We start from the raw sequence: 22,679 nt of genomic DNA, 5'->3' as shown, positions 1-22,679 counted from the left end.
AGAGGATGTGAAGAAATAGGAACACTTTTACACTGTTGGTGGGACTGTAAACTAGTTCAACCATTGTGGCAATTCCTCAAGGATCTAGAACTAGAAATACCATTTGACCCAGCCATCCCATTACTGGGGATATACCCAAAGGATTATAAGTCAGGCTGCTATAAAGACACATGCACACGTATATTTATTGTGGCACTATTCACAATAGCAAAGACTTGGAATCAACCCAAATGTCCATCGGTGACAGACTGGATTAAGAAAATGTGGCACATATACACCATGGAATACTATGCAGCCATAAAAAAGGATGAGTTCATGTCCTTTGTAGGGACATAGATGCAGCTCGAAACTATCATTCTCAGCAAACTATCGCAAGAACAGAAAACCAAATACAGCATGTTCTCACTCATAGGTGGGAAGTGAACAATGAGATCACCTGGACACAGGAAGGGGATCATCACACACCGGGTCCTATTGTGGGGAGCGGGTAGGGGGGAGGGATAGCATTAGGAGATATACCTAATGTAAATGACGAGTTAACGGGTGCAGCACACCAACATGGCACATGTATACATATGTAACAAACCTGCGTGTTGTGCACATGTACCCTAGAACATAAAGTATAATAATAATAAAAAAATGCCCTTGGCTTCTTCCTGGCTTGCACCAAGTCTAATTTAAAAACAGCACAAACATGAACAGACTTTCTTATATAATGCTCTGAAATGCCTCACACCACCATGAAGAAGTTGTTATAAATGGTACACACAGCTATAAAATACTCCACATATGCCTGCTTGGGACACATAGCTAAGACTATGACTCGCTTCAGGGTACAATGGAGGGAGGCAGTTTAGTATTGTTAAACATCTGAATGGAATTTCAAATAGATCTGAGTTCAAGTCCTGGGCAAGTTGCTTAAATGCTTTGGACTTCAGTTTTCTTTTTACAAAATGGGCTCATGGATCCTACCTACCCAATAGTTGCTGGAGATGCTGATAGGCTTAAGTGATGAGATGCATGAAAAGTACTTGGCACATAGTAAATGCTCAATAAATAAAGAATGTTCTGTATGAAAAAAAAAATAAAGGAAACCATATTTTTTTATGTATAACTGCACAAATGATATGTTTAATAATAAAAATATTACACATAAATCCAGTTGAAATTCAATAAAAAATATGGTTATTATTTAATGACTATTAGGTAACTTTGCAGTCCCAGAGGTCATCTCCAATTCCCCAAAGCTGCTGTTCAAAACCTTTTCACCTTCCTCAGTTGCCCTCATCTCTCTTGGCCCATAACCTTGTGCTTTCCTGAAAAGGCTAGTGTAATAAAAAATAAACTTTTTAGACACTCTCTTCCATTCTAAAGGTTTCTTTTTATCTTCAAACTTCTTCTTACCCTTCCCTTCTTTATCAGAAGCTAAAGTATACTTACTTATCTTCAATGTTCACATCTATGATCTAACTCCCCCTAACACCTTCATCAATTGCCACCACTTCAGTTTTCTCCTCACTCATTCCCTCTCCACTAAGCCCAATTCCTAAGTACATAAATATGTTCATGTCTCTAGGATATAAAATGCTCCTTTCTTAACCATTCTATTTGCAAGTCATTAACCCATTTCTCATATCTTAATCAAAGTTTCTAGAATGAGTACTTACATTCTTCCTACCTCTCTTTCTTACCTTCTTCCTATTGGTTCTCACAGATATTCCCCAAGGCTGAGTTCCCAGTCAACTTCTCTCCACCTTGGCCACATCATCAACTCTTAACTCCTGGAACATCTGGTTCTCTTTGAATGGCTCCCAAACCTACATCTCTAGTCACAACTTAAACTCTAGACTTGAATTTCTAATGGCCTTCTAGCCATGTGAATTTCCTTTATTAGTATTTCATTTAACATTTAAATTTAACATTTTTAGAATCAAACTGTGCATCTTTCCTTACCTTACCTGCTAATTTCAAAAAATTCTGAAGATCATAATATTTTCAGGATAAAAGATCTTGACAATAAGACTCATGTATGAGTTGGAAGACTGAGCTAAAAGAGCTTTAAAATTGTTTCCAACCTTTCTTCTATGAAAAATGAGAATGCATGATTGAATAATAAGAAGATAAAACCACTAACTATTAATGAGGAAAAGATTAAAAGAAAAGCAAAGACTAGAAAGGAAGAAAGAAAATTAAGAGAAAGAGGTCCTAGATGAATCTGAATACTTCAAAATTATCACTTAATAGACAAATATAATTCAGAAAGTCTCTTATACATACTTTGATGTAATGATCCTTGGAGCCAGTGATGATTAGATCTTGTCCATTGGAAATCTGATCCACAGTAAGGCACATAACAGGGCCTAGGTGTCCTGTTAACTTTCCTGTAGACTGAAACCTTTAAAAATAAAGAATAATGGTTTTATTTAAAATATTTCTTATGGGACTAAGCCTCAACATAGGCAACCTACGTTCTTTCATAAAAAGTTCACTTCTTTTTTCTTTTTATATGTTTAGAGATGGGGTATTGGGCCGGGTGCGGTGGCTTATGCCTGTAATCCCAGCACTTTGGGAGGCCAAGGCGGGCAGACCACCTGAGGCCAGGAGTTAGAGACCAGCCTGGCCAACATGGTGAAACCCTGTCTCTACTAAAAATACAAAAATTAGCTGATGTGGTGGCGGGTGCCTGTAATCCCAACTACTCAGAAGACTGAGGCAGGAGAATCGCTTGAACCTGGGAGGGGGAGGTTGCAGTGACCCAAGATCGCGCCACTGCACTCCAGCCTGGGCGACAGAGCGAGAATCCATCTCAAGAAAAAAAAAAAAAAAAGAGATGGGGTTCTGTTATGTTGCCAGGCTGAAGTGCAGTGGCTATTCACAGGCATGATCATGGTGCACTGCAGTCTCAATCTCCTCGCCTCAAGCAATCCTCCTCCCACCTCAGCTTCCCCAGTAGCTGGGACTTACAGGTGTGCATCACCAGCTTTTTTTTTTTCTTTCTTTCTTTCTTTTTTTTGTTTATTGTACTTTCAGTTCTAGGGTACACGTGCACAACGTGCACGTTTGTTACATATGTATACATGTGTCATGTTGGTGTGCTACATCCATTAACTTGACATTTACATTAGGTGTATCTCCTAATGCTATCCCTCCCCCCACCCCCTACTCCACGACAGGCCCTGGTGTGTGATGTTCCCCTTCCTGTGTCCAAGTGTTCTCATTATTCAATTCACACTTATGAGTGAGAACATATGGTGTTTGGTTTTCTGTCCTTGCAATAGTTTGTTGAGAATGATGGTTTCCAGCTTCATCCATGTCCTTACAAAGGACATGAATCCATCCTTTTTTATGGTTGCATGGTATTCCATAGTGTATATGTGCCACATTTTCTTAATCCAGTCTGTCACTGATGGACATTTGGGTTGATTCCAAGTCTTTGCTATTGTGAATGGTGCCGCAATAGACATACAGCATCACCAGCTTTTTTCATTTTAGCTCCACATCTACGAAACTCTGTTCAAATTAGTCAAAACTAATATAATCTATGATGCAAATGAGAGAGTCATAAATCAGTTATTCTAAAGCTGACTAACATCATTTAGGCAAGCAAAAAGGCAGCAGAAGTCTAAAAAATGATTAGTTTTAACTCCAACCTAAATCCACCTAAACATTAATTTGCTAAATGTCTGAATAGGACCGATTAGGTCCAATTTGAATTTCAAATAAAATGATGATATCACTGATGTAATTACAAAATCAGTAACAATACTGAGAAAGTAAAATTATTTTATTACACACACATTTTCACAAATACACATAAGTGCAAGTACATCATATATGCACATATATACATACGTATATCTATGTACACACATATATGTGTGGATGTGTACATCAGAAAATAAGTGGTCAAAATAATTTCATCAATTATTATAAAGATATGAAAATGACCAGCTATGTGGCTGGTAGAAAACTGGGTAACATCAGTTGTCAGAGGGTAAGAATGAACCTTTGTTTCATAGTCCTACCTCAAATCAAGCTGCTGGAATAAAGACATATATCTAGCTTTTAAGATATTACAGTTTCTTAAAAAATATTCTTTTAGTTCCTTTGTTAAGATCTACATTTAATTAGTAATATCTTACTGAAATCAACCAGCAAATTAAACAGTGCAAAGATTTTGAAAAGCTGGTATCTTTTCTGCCTTGTGTCATGATTTTGACTATTTCTTCTATGGTGCTCTTACTATCAGTCAAATTCAGTATCTTCAAGAATAAGCCAAGTCCTCACCTCATTTCTCATTTTCTTAAAAAAGTACTGTTTTCAATTTTCTACATTTTATTTATAATATAGTATTTAGGACCATGGTTTTTCTCTTATCTATTTATCTACAAATTATGTTTATTATACTTTGTCAGTCATACTGTAACATGCCTTAAATGTTATAAATTATAACACTAGTTTTTCTCAAAGTTTTTCAAAAAAAATCCATTTGATTTACCATTGGCAAATCCCTTCTGGATGAGAGGCACCCCATGTTACCTGAATCGAAAATGTTACTAAGAATCCTGTAATAGCCTGTTTAATGGCCTTTATCCTCCATTATAAGATGAGCTCTAAGAAGGTAGATCAAGGCTGGGCACAGTGGCTCCTGCCTGTAATCCCAGCACCTTGGGAGGCTTAGGTGTCAGAAACATTTGAGCCCAGGAGTTCACAACCAGCCATATTTGTCTTGCTCTATCTTTACTGTCAGTAATCACCACACTGTTGGTGCAATGCCTGACATATTTGGGTTAAATAAATATTTGTTAACTAATAAGTCAATGTTAACTAATAAGTCAATGTAAAATTTTGCTGCCAAAATTTTAAGAACTAGAAAACAAGCTAACATAAACACTCAACTAAAGGAAAAAAACTCACACTTCATAGGAAATAAAACCGAATGAAAGATGTAATGCCTTAAATTTTAATTTATCATTTTTTTCTTTTAACTATTTTATCTTCTTAATACTTCATAGTTTACATATATTTTATTTTATATTCACAAAAATTCTGTGAGGACTTTATGCTCAAGTTGTTAATTTAATTTTATCAATGAAAACATTTAAGATATAAGATATTTAAGTGATGTTGCAAAAATAACTCTATCAAGAGTACTGGTAAAACTAGGATGAGAATCTTGGCTTCCTTCTAGTATACAACATGACTTGTAGGCAAATATTAAGAAATTGTAATGTTTTAATTTTATTTTTCCCCTATATACTTATTTTCCAAGCAATGGAGATTAAAAGAAGAGAAAACTGTCAGTTTGTTAATAAGGACACAAGAGACATTTAGAGGTATATGCTGAATAAAAAAGCCTATGATTTTACATTAACTTCTGGGGTCATAAAAATTGGACTTCACATGCACTAATGTTATTAATATCTGAAGTTGTATTTGCCATAGGCAAGAGGTATGTTTTCTTAAAAATATCTACCTTTTAAGATCCCACATCCTGACAGCATTTCCGGAAGCAGCATACAGGAAGGTGCCAGTTGGGTTTAGGGCAATTTGATTGATCTGGTTCTCTCCAGAAGGAATAGCTACTGTTCGACTGGTACTTGCAGAACAAGCATCTCCAAGAGTAACTTGACCTGAAGACCTTAAGAGATACAAACAAAGCAAAAAAGTCACATTCCTGGACTTGGGTTTGGCTTAGAATTCCTTGAATTCCTGGGAAACTGGCTGTAGACAACAACAAGAACAGTGTCCTTTTGTCACTGTACGCATAGTACCTAGCACAGCACCTAACACAGAGTTGGCACATATAAATAAATATTTGGTAAGTGAAGAGATGAATGAATAAAATAAGATTACATGGTTTAAAATTCTTACTTGGTATACTAGTAATTCCAGGCCCTGAGTGAGGAAGGACTAAAACATCTTTCAGAAAAGATGAGTTTTTTTTTTTATGTTAAACATAAAAAAAATCAACAAATGGCTGGGTGTAGTGGCTCACACCTGTAATTCAAGCACTTGGAGGCCAACGCAGGTGGATCACCCGAGGTCAGGAGTTTGAGACCAGCCTGGCCAACATGGTGAAACCCCATCTATAATAAAAATATAAAAAATTAGCTGGGGATGGTGGTGCATGCATGTAGTCCCAGCTACTCGGGAGGCTGAACCTGGGAGGTGGGGGTGGCAGTGAGCCAAGAATGCACCACTGCACTCCACCTTGGATGACAGAGCAAGACTCCATCTCAAAAAAACAAAAAAAAAAAAAAAAAAAAAAAAATCAACAAATAATACGTTGCCACAAAACTAATTTATTTTCCTACAGCTTCCAGCAGCACCACCCCCTCCACCCGAGGGCCAGGCTTACCAATACTCTTTTGTGTATAAGAATTGCCTTTCTGGATTAAAGATAATGGAGACCTTTTGAATTATTTGCAGTTTTCATTTACTTTAACCGAATCATAGATGGAGTATCTAAAGCCTTAAATATAGCATATGCCTGTTTCTTCAGATAAATTCTAGGTGAAATTTTTTTTAAATTTTGAAACATTTTTTTAGCTAACTTCTAAAATATTAAGCCATAATCAATCTTTTCAAATTTGACTTTAGTGATTCAACTGAATTGGTAAATTTCTACCATAAGACATGTTATATCTTAATATATGATATAATAGTAATGTTTTTCTACAAGATTTTCAAGACTTGTATTCAGTACAAAGAATAATGTTCTCAAATTACAAAACAGCACTTAAAAATAGTCTCTACTATCTCTACAAATAAATAAAAATTAACCTTTCTTATGCTCTCTTCTCTCATTTAAATGATTACCGAGTTTACATCAATTTTGATTATTAAAATAATTCATCAATATTACAGCAAAAAGAATCACTTGTTCTACACTTCTAAAGACAAATAAGATAATGAGCACAGAAAAAAACAAATTCATCCTCCAATTATCCAACATCACCTAGAGTTATGAAATTTGCACTCACACCAAAGCAGTCTCAGTCCTTAAAAAACACTCTCAGCTTTTCAATCTCTGTTAATTAAAGGTTATAAGTACTTCTTCACTGCCTACCATGGTGATTTCAGCCATTTCCCAAGGAATGGTAGTTATTTGAAGCAAGTAATATAAAACATTGAACTCTATCAAATAAGAAATAGCATTAAAATGTAATACCTTATACTTGGGAGGGAGAAAACATGAAATGTATACTTAGTCACTGATCAAATATGGCTTATCCCTTTCTGTTTAATACCAGGCTCTTATACTTCATTTGTCAAATTTTTCCCCCTCTTATTTTATCTGTGCTTTTCATTGTGAACACTTTTAATATCCTCTAGGAAGTGAACAGGTATACAAAAGTTAAAATGCATTTATAGTCCTCTCTTTTCTTATATTTTGTAAGAAAAAAAGAAAAGATATTCCTCCTTTATGCTATTTGTCTTCAAGTTACTTACGTCAGTGTCCGAATGCACTTTGCTGAATCTCTGATATCCCACACCTTAATATAAGATGTTGATACAGTGAAGACCAAACTGGTATAATTACAATATTTTACAGACACGACATTGTTGGGATGACCCCCTAGTGACATTATTTCCTGCCCAGTCACCAGATTCCATACTTTACAAGTACGATCTAAAACAAACAAATAATAATAATAATAAAAAACACTGTTAATATGAACTACTTTAGGTTCTATTAATAATAAAAATTATTTAAACAATTTCTCTTCTATGGGAAGGAAACGAAAATAGTAATTAACATACAACAAGGATCCTAACGTCATCCTTGACCCTCTGCAACAGGCTCAAAGACAAGGTATGTATAAAGGATCAGATAAAAGTCTGGGATGTCTGTTGTATGTATCATGTGGTATTGAAAAAATATTTATGAAAAATTTTGAAACGGTCATAACAAAAGAGTCTTGCTTCAAATTGCCCCTGAATTTAGAGTGGCAGTCTCAGGTCAGCCTCTTCAAAACATTCTTCTCTGATCATATTCCCACCTCCTCACAACATACTCTCTACACTAGTAAATATACACACATTTTTCCCCCCAAGGGTCAATGACTATATAAATTTTATTTTTGACCCAAAACATAATCACAAAACTATTCTTGTTCTTTTCTGATGTGTTGAACATCTAGTTATACTGGAGAGATACATTTAATTTGAATCATTAGAAAATACAGTATTTTCAAAGAACATTTTCTTTTAATTAGGGAATTTCTTTTACCTTAAATTCATAAGTTCTAGCTGGGATCTTATACTTCCCTCATAGACAATGAGAAATAAATATTCGCTGATTAAAGTGAATCTTGGACTATCCCTAAGTGCTAAAAACTTTTATGAGCTCCCTGAATTCCTGTATATGCTTGCTTTTCACCTTTCTAGCCTCAATGACCAGTACTTCTCTTTTACATATTCCATTTTTCAACCCAAGTAGAATTAGTTTCCAAACATGCTCCACTTTGATCTTCATGTCTCTGCTTATGTTATTCTGTAATCTTGATTATTCATTCCTGTCAATATCCAAACCATCCTATAAGGTACATCCTAAATGACTCCTTGTCAGAGCCTTCCTTGTTTCTCACAGCTGTGCAGAATTCCTTCCCTTTCCAGAACCCCAAAACTCTTAGTCTAGAATTCTTCAAAGCATTTATAGCTGGTTTCCAGTTACTTGCAATTGTACCAAAGGGGTTAAGAGCGCAGGATTGGAGAAGGGTATACCTAGGTTTCTAATCCTACTTCTTCCACTTACTAGATAAATTTACCTGAGAAAAGTATTTATTCACTTGAAGCCTGAGTTTCTCTGTCTACAAAATGAGGATGCAATATGTATCTCATTGAGATTATTGTGAGAATTAAGTGAGATATATTAGTATTAGCATACTGCCTAGCATAGCCCCTGATATGTAGTAAGTGTTGCAGAAATAGTGGTTGCTACGCATCTTATTCTCTTTCCCATATTGTACATTTAAATAGCCTTTTATAGATTTTTATATAATCTGCATTTCAAAATTCAGGACCCTACATGCAGTAAATGCCCAAATACCGCAGAGAGATGTATTCTGTCACCAGTGTATTTACAAAACTTCAACAGAGGTTTTACTTGCTGCTCAACTATGCAATAATTTTATATGTTTTACATTCAGGAGTTGAACCAGATTATCTGATTCTTTCTGGTCTTAAATAGACAGCTTTCTAGAGCATGTTAAAAATGTAATTTTTTTTTAAAGCTATTAAATATCTACATTAGATAACTACTGGCACCTTTCGATCCAGTGAAGAGGAGATCATCAGTAGAATCCACACAGAGCACAGCTTTTGTATGTCCTTCAGCTATGTGAATACACTGAAGTGGAAAAGCTCTGATTCCTTTTGAAGCTGGAAATGGGTTGATTATGCCCCTAAGGTGGGGAAAAAACAAACAAACCAAGACTCACTTAAATATCATGAGACTATATCATGAGACTAGTTTTGTTTTTTTTCCCCTAACTTTAAGAAGTCTTTATAAGTAAGTAGTAATAAAATCCAGACTGCTGTCTTTTAAGCAAAAGGACAAAGTGTGAAATAGTAATAGTGATGGAGTATATCAACTAATCAGGCATCTGCTAACAGCTACATTCTGCAAAGAGCAAAGACTATAGTACATCTAGATTTTCTTATTAACAATTTCATCTCTCCAAGGTTTAATGAAACCACATTTGGGAATTATTTGAGTGTACTGAATTCTGACAAATAAGGAAGAAGCAGAAATGTCAAATAACAGGAAAACATAATTCTATGTCAAGCTGGGGTGTAAAGGAACATGCTAAAGAAAGTGTAAATTACATGCCACCTAAAATACTAAGAAAGCAGATTTCAGACAAAAATTGAAGATAGGAATAATTGAATGAACAGAAATTCTAAAGGGACAACGGGTCAAAAATATCAAAAACTTAAAGAAAAAACTGACAATCTCAAAGAAAATTTTAAAAGAATGAGAACTTAACAGTGAATGGATAAAGAAAATGTGGTACGTACACACAATGGAGTACTATTCAACCATAAAAAAAGAATGAGATCATATCATTTGCAACAACATAGATAGAACTGGAGACCATTATGTTAAGTAAAATAAGCCAGGCACAGAAAGAGGATATCATTGGATATTCTCACTTATTTATAGGATCTAAAAATCAAACAATTGAACTCATGGATATAGAGAGTAGAAGGATGGTTACCAGAAGCTGGGTAGGGTAGTGGGGGTTGGAAGAGGTGGGGATGTTTAATGGGTACAAAAATAATAGAAAGAATAAGTAAGACTTACTATTTGATAGCCCACAGGGTGACGATAGTTGATAATAATTGTACATTTTAAAACTACTGAAAGAGTGTAATTGGATTGTTTGTAACACAAAGGATAATTGCTCGAGGGAATGGCTACCCCATTCTTCACGATATGATTATTGTGCATTGTATGCCTGTACCCAAATGTCTCATGTACCCCATAAATATATATCTACTATGTACCTGCAAAATTAAAATAAAAAATTAAAACAATGACCCTCTTTAGGGAGCTTTCTCATAAATTTGATATTTCTGTAGTTTCTGCTTTATGGCACTGGGCTATGTACTATGGAAATATAAAGATTATCAAAACATTGTCCCTCTCCCAAAGGAGTTTAAGATAGGGTCTGAATTAAAATAATGGTGTTGGGGAGGCTAAAGATGATAATGAATTAAGACATGACAAACAGTCAAACGTACCTTCGCTCAAAGCATTATATGTTTCAAATTATGCTGAATTATGTCCATTATGTAAGACAAATGGCATAATATTAGGACAAATACAGGGATAAAGGAAAACTGTTTTGTTTCCATCTTCTTAATGAAAGAGAAGAATCTTCGAGATGCAAGAGGGCAGAAATGATTAAGAAACGTGAACCCAAGATAAGTTAGAGCTGACAATGGAGATTTATTCAATAAATTCAGGTATTTCTGTTTTTAAACATTATATCACAGGATTTTGAAAGTATACGCCATTGTGTAGGCAAAATCCTTGTCAGTACTCTAAGAAATCACAAAGATCAAAAAAAGGGACAAAACATGTAGACCTGATCTTCCAAAAGCAGGAAAAATGTGGAATTCAGAAACTCAACTTCTTGTTGAGTCTCACAGAGGAATACATTAAGCAAATCACTATCCACTTAAAAATAAATGCTCACCAACAAAAGATAACATGGGCTCATCAATCTCATGGGGAAAGTTTTTTGTACGGTTAATAGATACCAATTTAAGGGAATGTCTATTCACAATATATGTTGACTTGTGGACAGTGTGAATAAGTATGGAACTGTCAGAGTAAAGTATTTCCACAGGTAGTTGAAGAGTCACACCTAATGAGTCAAGGTCACAGCTGATCTGGAAGATCTTTAGTATCTAGTCAATCTTTCCCTAGCCCTAGGGAGAAGTGGCATGCTTATTAAAGGGATATATTAAGGAGCTGGACATTATATTGCCTGAACAAAATCACTAAAACAAAATTCATTTATTTTATATGCCTACTCACTATCAATGATTTGTTTAATAGAAATAAATATTTCAGGAGAAAGATAGCGATAGACTTACTGCATTCTATGTAGGCCATATATGGAATGAGGTGTAGTTTTAGATGTCCCATTTTAAGAAGAACATTGAAAAAGTGGAGCCTTTATAAAACAGTAGAAGCAGAATGAAGGATCTGTAGACTATATTACATAAGGAACAGATGATGAAACTATTGAGCTGATAAAATGACATTTACTGGAGAGAGGATACAATAGCATAATTTAAAAGCGCTGAATATTTTAAGAGCTGTCATATATAAACAAAAAGATACGTAAAATTAATTCTGGTAAGGGAAAAAAGGGCTGATGAAGACTAACGAATGGAAATTTAAAGGAGGTAAATTTAGAGTTGGGGAGAAAAAACATTTGTTTTTAGGGTCTGGTTATAATGATCACAAAAGTGATAGGAGTGTCTTATCCCTATAAACGACACAAGGAATTATTATCTTTGGATATATAATTATGAAATCTGATGCCATGATTTGCATACATGTGTCAATTTGAGATTACTGAAACTGATGCTCAGTAATTTATAATCTAACAATTTAACCAGACTAAAACTGAAACTGGAGCAAGACCCATTCAAAAGTCTGAATCTGCCATTTTGAAATTTTGATGCCTTAAGGTTCACAGATACGAACTGAAGCCATCAAATTTAAAAATATGGCTTCAAATATTGAAAAGGTATGATTTTAAAGAATAGTAGGTTGCTACTGTTAATTCTCAAACAGAAAATATATATGTATGTATAGGTCAAAAAGCTGGTTGTAAGAAAACAATTCATGTTAACAGCCTAAGAGCTATTTTCAATGTGCATTTAATGACAAATCTTAAGAAAAAACTAAACTGTACCCTCAGATATGTAATACTGTGTCTCCAAAGGTTTATTTCCTTCAGATTACAAGCTTTATCCTAATAATCTATTAAATGTTTCCCTTATGTTACATTAATATTAAATGTAACATCCAACACAATTCTGTCATATCAAAGGTTATACTATCATAAAATACTCAGTAAATATTTGCCCCAGTGACTTATGTATTGCACAGTTATTTCCTGGAGATCAGGATGTCTTTTTTTGATTCTTATGTATTTTTATGTCATTGGCTATTCAGTCTTTTGAGAAAAAAGAATCTCAATATTAAACGTAGTGTTTTATTAATTAGATACTTTAAAATGTTCTTAAATATTCAGAATATTAGGATTAATATTTTATATAAACTACCAAAGATAACAGAAACTTATAGATATTAGAAACATACAGCCATGGTATTTATTTCTCTATTCAAATTAATCTATTCACATTTTGAAATATAAAATCAACTTTAAAAGAGTTTAAGGTTAAATATGGCAAATTTGTACAACAGACTTGATCTGAAGGAGAAAAAAATAAACAAACACTTATTTTTGTCCCATGCAAACCTGTAAGGTCTTTTGATACTGGAAATGAAATTAATTTCCTCTCCCTTCCCCTGCCTACCTTCTGGACGATCTGCTGATGATCAGCAAAATGGCCGTAAAACAAGGAAAACAAGTGCAAAGAGGGAGGACATAAAATGATAATGGTGAAAGGGAATGAGACAGAGAGAAAGGGAAAGAGAAGTTAAGGACCCCCAGAAAAATCCATAACATGAGAAAAAAAATACCAGTTATTTTAAAGCTGCACCTATTCTTAAAATATTCATTTTAAAATGCTTCCTTAGTGTTTATTTCTTATTCTTTTAATTTTGGTACAACAGTATCCTTTTTTTCTCTAGCATACTTTTATTTTAATCATATAATCTTTTACTTAAAATTGCTAAACCCACAAGAAAAAATACCTTATCTACCTCACACACTTTGAGGCATTAGAAGTGCTTAATCATTGAGAATAAGAAACCTTCTTGACATCAATATTCACAAAACTTGATTTCTTTTAAAGAAAAGATTTAGATTACAGACAGAAAACAGGTATCACAATTTTTAAACTATTATACAAAAAAAAAAAAACCACTACTTTATCTAAAAGGTATGATCACAAAATGTATTAAAATTATCATGTTTAGAAATATTAGTGCATTTATATGATTTACAAGTGATGCATGCAACAAAAAAGAGACTTGCTTAGAATTTCTAGGAAGGCATTTTAGAACATCAATGAAATTCCAGAATGTAGGAAAGGCAGGAAAGAAAGTACCTGTGGACCTCCGACAGAGAGGAGTCACTTTCATCAGACCTATAGTGAAAGAGTTAGAATTATGAGAGAAAGAATACAGATGTCAACAGGTAAGGACACTGACTTTGGACACAAAATCAACAGCATGAATAACAGATATATAGCAAACATTTCCTTCATAGTGCCCTGCTTTTCTATTTGCACTGGATATTAGCATATTTAAGGTATAGCTAAGTCACGTAAAGAGTTTGATATTTATGTCTTCTAGCAAGACTTTGGGGACTAAAATTTTCTAATACTGATATACAAAATCTATCCTCACTTCTAAAATTTAGGCCTTGGAGAAGAAAAATATCAAGTACATGAGATATAGCACTTGAAGGTTTGCTCCATTAATTTGGCTAGTCCTGGAAAAATTTTCCCGTTTCAATAACAGTTCATCAATTTCATTCATCTTGATAATGATTACTTTAGATACAGACGCTAATGTTGAAGTTACACAAATAGATTGTGTTTTTGCATAGAAAGCAAGTCACTCAAAATTTAACAACCTTTGGTTTTAGCTTATTTCAAAAACAGAGTTCTTATGACTAGGGAGCATCTTAATAATAGCTGGGGTACTTTAGTGGGCTTTTAAAATAGACAAGTCACTCTTGTTAGCCCTACCTTGAGGCCTCCAAGACTGCAGTGAGTCTGGTTATTATGAAAATCTATTTAGACTGTACAACAGGCTTGAGGAGAATGAGGATATGGTGAGTGTTGGCATAGAATGTAACTAGAAACAACGTGCGGGATCTGCATCTTGCTAGTGGGATATGGTAGTCTCAAAAAGCAGCCCCAGAGAAAGTAATGTAAGGAGGTAGGCAAGTTTTTGAAAGTGTAGAGTAGTCAGTTATTCTACATTTTAGTTTATAGAGATGACAACAGAGTCAAATTATTGGTAGCTCATAAAGTATTTCAGTAAAAAATATGGAACTGTGATTAGGTTGTCAGGATTATCAAAAGATTGACAGAAAATGTTTTGACTGTGAAGGCAAGGTAGACACAAATTTAGCAACTCTTAATATACCTAGTGAAACTTGACTTCCCAAAACTATTCCTAATGTTCAACTTTTCTCAATTAATGACAGAAATAACTTACAATGTTAAAGAGTATTTTGTTTAATAACACAGGAAAATATTTACCTACCTATATCAATTTAAAGAACATATCTTCCACTAATTAAACCATATTAAAATCTAATGAAGGATCTATAAATAAAAGAATTATCCATAAATTAAGCATATTTATAATTCTCTAAAAATTATGGCATGATTCTCTAAGTTTATAGAGCCATTTAAAATGATCTAAACATGCCAGACAGATCTTAAATGGCATCCTATAAATTTTAGAGATTATTGATACATACAGGGTGGTAATAGCAGAAAAACAATCATTATCATTCCAAGTCCAAGCAGACAAGTCAGAGTTAATAAATACCTTATGGCAGTATTGTTAGTACAGCATTCTTGCAAGAGAGATTCTGGCTCAATGTGTGGATACTTTGTCATTTCAAATTTGATGACAATTACATTTTCCACATCCCTTCAACTTCTCCACCCTGCTCCCAGTCCTACTCTCTCCATCCGTAAAGGTGATTTTTTTATTCCAAGAACACAATTACTGAAATTTTGTGGTGAACTTGTTTAGAACAATCAGATGACAATAACATGTTGCACATGTAACAATGGTCTTTGTAAACTGTTATATCCCCCAGAAGTAAAGTAATTTGCCTCTTTCCAACTCAGGCTATCTAAATTAGAGGCTTTTGTGGGCTCATAGAAGCTAAAGAATCTCCAAAAATTTAAACATCAAGTGGTCTCAAAGATTTTTCAGTTCTAATTTACTTGTAAAAGAAAAGGCAAGACAAGTGCTGAAGGAATAGCAATACAAATCTACAACAGGGAATAATGTTCAGCAGGAAAATAATTTTCTCTAATTTTGGCTGCATGGCTCCTTTCCCATTGGAAAGATGCATAAAATACGGCAAGAGTTCACAAGTCAGGCTCCATCGCCTACACAGAGATGACTACATGTTTGCTACAGACTGTATTGACAGGTTCAGAATATTATATAAATAATTGGGGCTCTTTTCCATAATGACTTACTTATCCTGCTGAACTGATGTGTTTCCCTGAGAAACAGTAAGACGATTAAAAACATTCAGTTCATTACGGGGCCGGCTTGGTGGGGAAGAAGGAGGTGAAAGACTAGCCTCTGAAGTTCCAGAATCTGAGCTACAAGAAAAAAAGAACATAAAGTAGGTGGCTTTAATTGTTATGATTTGTTAGAAAAGTTATAAGAAACATGCTCTTTAAAAAACTCTTTTATTAGAGAACTCCTTCTTTCCTTTCTCTCTTCCTTTTGGTAAGGTAAAATGCATTCTGAACAATTTTAAAATTTCTTTTCACTGGATTTTGTCACATTGGCCACAAGATGGCACTAAAGAGAAGATTATGTCTGCTGAAATCAGAAGTCAGTATAAAATAAAGCAAGCCACATTTAAAATCATACAATTTTAGAATCAAGAGCAAGTTTCTCACTTTACAGACGAGGAAAGAGACCCAGAGAGCTTATGAGAAGTTTGCTTATTCAGTTGATTCATTCATCTATTTTTAAATCACTTATGCGCTCCATCCCCATTTCCCAATTATTCTTGAGAGATTCAATTCAGTACAAACAGGCAAACTACGTCTTTAAGTACAGGAAGCAAGGGTGATAAGAAGGATAATTTCTATGACATTCAAGTCAGTTAAACTCGTGGTCAAAAAAGAGAGTGTGCATCTTGGCACAGGGTAGTGGGTGGTATAGAATTGTCCATTTAGGCATGGAAAATAAATGAACACTTCCCTTTAAATATATTCGCATTTATTTTTTTATAAGAAATTAAAGTAATTTACTTTGCTAATATTTAAATGTAAATTCACATAAATGCTTTCCCTCAAGGACATGTCTGAGATCTACCTGTCACATGCAGAACAGGCAAACTGAGGGAGGGGTGGCAGGGTAACACTGATTCTAATCCAATCAACTTCTAAATGCTGTCATGCTGCAATTTTTAAATGCCCAGTTAAGTGGATCATCAGATTACATTATGTACTGCTAAGTAAACTAACCCTCACAAAACACACAAAAAAACACTGAGGATAATACCAACAATGTAAACATGAGAGAGCAGCAAGAAAATGGCACAACAACACACCCTATGATTTATTAGTTTTTCTGTCAGCCACTGTAAAGAGGTAGGGTCAAGGTCAGTTTTAGCTGACATTGCAATGATGGTCAAAATTAATTATAAATTTTTCTATTAATAGAAGACTATTTGAAATATAGACTTAATAAGCCTTACCTCAAGTATATATTAACTCTTAAAATGATATACACAAATAACTGGAAAATAAGTAACTGGACATGTTCAGGGACAAGTGCTCAAATATTTTTACAAGTATGTATATGACCAAGAATATTAGACCACCGAGTCAAGCCAAAAGCTGACTTGACTGTCTTGATTAGTCAAATAGTCATAACCACAGTGCCAGCCTAAATCTGGAAAATAATTTCATGATTGTCTTTAGCAGTAAGTGCAGCAGGCATTTAATACAGTCTAGCAGGTAAAAAACATTAGTCACTTACTGCTTTTGTTCCTTGGCCTTTGATTTTTCTGCTTTCTCATATGCCTTTCTCCTTGTTACAGGAGAAGGCTCTGGAATTTTTTTTTCTGGTAGAGATGACTGCCTGGAACTAAAGTAAAATAAGATTCTTTAATTACCTAATTCTAAATTTGCACATACAACTTTGGTAGACAGTCAATCTAAAATTTGTAATAGGTTAATAATTGGAACCTGAGAAAGATAATTACTTGAGAACAAAAAATAAAACTAACATAGGAAAATATTACATGAGTTATTTTTAGTTGATGGAAGCTCAACAACCATAATTTTTAAACTGGTGATCTTATTAAATATATAACAACTTATCATCTTTGAATATAAATATCAATGATATGCTGCCAAATAGCTACAACAAATATTTTGGATGTGTTTTAATTTCACTGGTAATTATTTCAGATGAAGAAAAATTATCTTTATAGTTTTGTAAGAACAAAAATATTAGCATATCAGAATTTAAGAAACAATGAGATTTAATGAATTAATATTGAGACACAATCACAAAATAGTTCTATAGGTAATCATACACACACAAAAATACATAATTATTTTACTTAGCTAGTATTTAATTTGTATCTATGTATATTTTAGTAATAAAGTATTCTTGCCTTAAATATTTTAAATGCCAAATGTCTGCTTGTAATTAAAAATTCAAGAAAATAATTTTGTATATGGTGGTAATGAATTTTAACTGAAAAAAAAAAAAAAAATCTGGGCCAGGAATGGTGGCTCACACCTGTAATCCCAACACTTTGGGAGGCTGAGGTGGATGGGTCACTTGAGGTCATGAGTTCAAGACCAGCTGGACAACATGGTGAAACTCTGTCTCTACTAAAAATACAAAAATTAGCTGAGTGTGGTGGTGGGCGCCTGTAATCCCAGCTACTTGGGAGGCTGAGGCAGGAGAATCGCTTGAAGCCAGGAGGCGAGACTGCAGTGAGCCAAGATCACACCACTGCACTCCAGCCTGGGCGACAGAGCAAGACTCCACCTAAAAAAAAGAAAAAGTCTGGGGGAAAAAAAACCACTGAGGAATTAGACAGCAAGACTTCCAGAATGGGTTTACATGATTCCTATTTAAAAGCAAAAACTAAACATAATTAAATTTTGTGTGCTTGATTTTTCTAATCAGGAAATCACATTTTAGCAATCCTGCATCATTTAAATTACAAGGATCACTTGAGTAAAAGTTATGCAGTAATGGCTTAGAAGAGTTACTGCACTAAGTGAGTGACCAAACTCTCACAATGTATAAAGAATTACAAATATATGAGTATAAGCATGTGAATTTACGAAAACTACAAACTAAGTTATCTAGAGGCAGAGGCCAAAAGATACTTTTTACAACCTGTCATAAATGATACATTTTAAAATGTAAAAGACAAATAGAAGAGATTACCTGAATCTGGATTCCAGGCCTTAGATTTAGTCTTGAAGTTCCAAAGTCTCACTCATCTGACAGGTTAAACACCTAACACATGCTAGTTCCTAAAATCTGACCTGAGTTCCATATCACTACCTTAACCAAAAGCATTTCTTCTACTCTTATCACAAAAGCAATGAAGCCATAAACTATACTGGTTAGCAATCTCTAACAGCAGATCCAACAGTTAATTACATAGGCTACCTCAAGCACATGCAAGAAAGTTCTGTCATCATTAAAATTAATTCTGGAACAAAAGGTAGCAGATGGGATTACTGAATGGAAAACAATGGAAATATCCTCATAAAATGAAGAATATTATGAGAAACGGCTATTCAAGTGTGGAAAGTTTGTTATTTCATATTATTCACTGATCATATAGTGTGTGCCACTTTTGTGGGGGGGGATACTCTTCAGTGCAGAGATGTATTCATTCCATAAATCATCTGCTAGATCACATGTGAGGATTAGTTTGAAAAATGACGTTAACAATCTTTACCAGTGAATGACTAATCTAATATTAATATAACTATCAAAACACACGCATGCACTCATGGTACACATATGCACACACACACATAGGCACACACACAGGACCATGTGGGAAAATCTTTCTTTGTCCTCAAGATAATAATTAAAAATAGTCTATGCAAGATTTATTTTGAATAGAAGGTTTTTTGTTCAGATTATCATAAGAAAGAGAATATTTCCTCCTTCAAATCTTTAATAATATCAATACAAATATTTTTTGGGGCGTCACTCATCCCAGATAAACAATATGCTTCAAGGTAAAAAATTAGGAAAGTTCAAAATGTATTAAATTTGTAATTGGTATTTTCTTTTTTCTTTAAAAGAGTCAGCAAAGATTTACTATCCTGACAGGTCTCTCAAAACTAGGATATAGGTAATTTAGAGAAAATTTAAGAGTCTAAACTTTCTGTTGATACATAATAGTTACATAACAGTGTTATAGATATAACTTTAATTTAGGTGTTTCTATATAAGCATTGTCTGTAATTCATAACTCAGACGTTATAAAAATTATAACTCTTAAGAATGATCCTAAAACTTAGCAACAAGACAAAGCAATTCAACAAAGGACCTTTCAAATTATTTCAACTCTCCAATAAATTAGGGGAGACAACACCTAACAAATTATTTCAAAAACCAGAGATCAAATTTACATAAATTTTAAATAATAGAAATAAGAAATTAGCAACATGCATACTTTTTTTTAAAAAAAAAGCCAAAAGAAAAGAAGTTAGTGTAGCTGGGCCAAACTTACATGCTGCCTATCTTAGAAGGTAAGCCAGGTGGGGGAGAGAGCTCTTTTTCCCTAGCAGAAGTACAACTTGTCTCTGTATTCATTCCGATCTCTTGCCCTTCTGCAACAGGTGTAAGAGGGCCAGGCAAGGAGGCATCTCCTGTACTAGTATCTGAAGCTAGTTCACTGCTATCTGCATACAGCAATTCCATCTGAGTGGTGGTTCTCCTTCGGGCCTAGTCAAAGAATGGAAGGAAAAGCAATCAGGAGAAAACTCTTGCATAGAAGATGATTAGGGAACAGAGATTTATATGAGTTTGAAATAGGTAAAAACATTTAGCGTGTCTTTTCCTAGAAGGTGTGCCAAACATAGCATGTGAGATAGTGACAAGCCAGAGCTATAGCTGGACAAAACCTTTAGAGGCCAAAATGATAGCCAACATTTGTATTGTACTTACATGCCAGGCACTGTTCCACACACATTATTATATTAGCAGGAGTAATATCATTATCTCAATTCCCAATCGAGGAAACTGAGGCGCAAAAAAGCTAAGTAATTTGCCCAAGGTCATACAGCTAGTAAGTGACAAAGCCAGATGCAAAGCCAGGCTGTCTGCCTCCAACATTACTGTGCTCTCCTGCCACTTGCGGCCAGCTCCCTCAAAATATAATTTAACAAAAAAAATAAAGGAAGAAAGACATTAAACCAAAAGATAATTGCAGGGAAGCTCAACTAAATCCTGTTTTTTCCCATGCTTAATTTCTTTTTCTAATACAAGTTTTTTCAGTTATTGTAAGCCTCTTCCCATGATACCTTAAACAGATGTTTAATCTGCCCACTGGACAACACCAGCCAGTATCAGCTTTGGGCAGCCTGCTGAGGCAAGTAAAGGTTATTTTCCTAGAATCTAAACTCACTATAAGCATTCCTTTCCTTACTCTTGAAAACCAAGTGACTATCCGGTTATTGCTCAGTTAGTTGTTGATGTCACTGAGCAGATAGATAATCAAGTGGTTTACCAGATTATAAGCCTCTAGAAAGCAGCAAACCTGTTTTTTCAGCTGTATAGCCCCAGCTCTTAACACAGTGCTGGTACGCACAAATTTAAAATATATAATCAACTTCATTTTCAATAAATGAAAAGAAATGATATGAGATGCTTTTCAGGCATCTTAGCAGTTCAAACGGAGTACCAGGTAGCACTTCAGAAAATGTTTAAAAAGAGAAAGCCCTATAGCCATTTTTTACACTCTTAATTCTCTCCACAGCCAAGAGCCTAGAGCAGAGATGAAATTTTTCTTGGGAATTCTTAACCCAGGTGGTTCTTTTAGGAGATGACCTTTAGGCCACCACTTCACATCTCTCTCTAATGTCCCACAGTGGCATAATTAAATAGGCTTTCTCAGGGCCCAAAAGATAAAATTTATCTTAAGAGATTCTCTCCTTTGCTTAGGATTAGATCCAAACCATAGCAGAATGTTTTCTTTGAGTTTCGTTAACTTCTGTTTAGACACTTAGAACAATAAAACACAAACTACATGCTGCCAAGCCAATAGCTCAAACACCATGTGTAAGAGCCTGGAGATGTTTTTTGATTGGCTTGACCAGTGTTTTAATAATCCGAGAAATTTATGTAAAAATTCGTATTTAAGAATTCTCTTGAAAAAACAAAGGATCTGGTAGCCTTAGGCTCATATTCCCACATGGTAAAAATGAGCAAAACTTGATGGTGGCTATTTCCTTTTAGATGGGACATGTACTCTCCAGGTAGTCATAATGATGACCCATTTGTTATTGTATATCCAGCTAAATTAGTCATTTGCATTACCTGATTAACCACTGTGGGCCTTAAATATACACTATCCATTGCACAGTATTATTATTTCAGGTCCTGATTCAATCCATTCACTCAACAATATTCAATAAGCACCGCAAGAATTCTTTGTTTTCAAACATTGTAGGATTGTTAGTCAAATCACCTACTATCAAATGCTACAGCATTCAACCTGATATGTACCATTAGGTAGCTCACACATTTAACTGCATGTATAATTTATATCATTTTTTAAAAACCGTATAAATATGCATTATAGCTTCATAAGTTTTTAACACATAATAATTACGGACTGGATTATTATTAAAACCACCTCAAGGCACAGTTAAATAAGAAATACTTAAGAACACACTAGAATGCTAAAATTTAAGAAATCTCCTGCCAATCTAATGAAATTGTATGGCACTACACAGTCTACAATTTAGTTAATCAGCAGCTTAAGAATCACCATCCATAACTGTGTTATCCAGTGGGAAAAATATAAGAATACAGTAAAGCCCAATTTCCACCAAGGAGAATTTTTTTTTTTTTTGAGACAGAGTCTTGCTCTGTTGCCCAGACTGGAGGGCAGTTGTGCAATCTCAGTTCACTGCAAGCTTCACCTCCCGGGTTCAAGAGATTCTCCTGCTTCAGCCTCCTGAATAGTTGGGACTACAGGCACCCACCACCACACACGGCCTTTTTTTTTTTTTTTTTTTTTTTT

General features: G+C 34.4%; 1 protein-coding gene across 1 annotated transcript in view; it reads right to left on the bottom strand.

Moving 5' to 3' along the window:
• KIF21A (kinesin family member 21A) overlaps positions 1–22,679 on the bottom strand; it is a 160,784-nt gene that overhangs the window by 13,069 nt on the left and 125,036 nt on the right. The window contains 9 exon segments of the mRNA XM_017861708.1: positions 2,278–2,395; positions 5,477–5,641; positions 7,456–7,636; positions 9,274–9,410; positions 13,072–13,083; positions 13,768–13,806; positions 15,895–16,023; positions 17,420–17,527; positions 20,163–20,377. Of these exon segments, the coding sequence (XP_017717197.1) occupies positions 2,278–2,395; positions 5,477–5,641; positions 7,456–7,636; positions 9,274–9,410; positions 13,072–13,083; positions 13,768–13,806; positions 15,895–16,023; positions 17,420–17,527; positions 20,163–20,377 (1,104 nt within the window).

The sequence above is a fragment of the Rhinopithecus bieti genome, unplaced genomic scaffold (genome assembly GCF_001698545.2).
Source record: "Rhinopithecus bieti isolate Rb0 unplaced genomic scaffold, ASM169854v2 scaffold_62241, whole genome shotgun sequence".
Classification (NCBI taxonomy): domain Eukaryota; kingdom Metazoa; phylum Chordata; class Mammalia; order Primates; family Cercopithecidae; genus Rhinopithecus; species Rhinopithecus bieti.
Note: the sequence above shows the minus strand (reverse complement) of the source record. Positions and strands in the feature narration are given on the sequence as shown.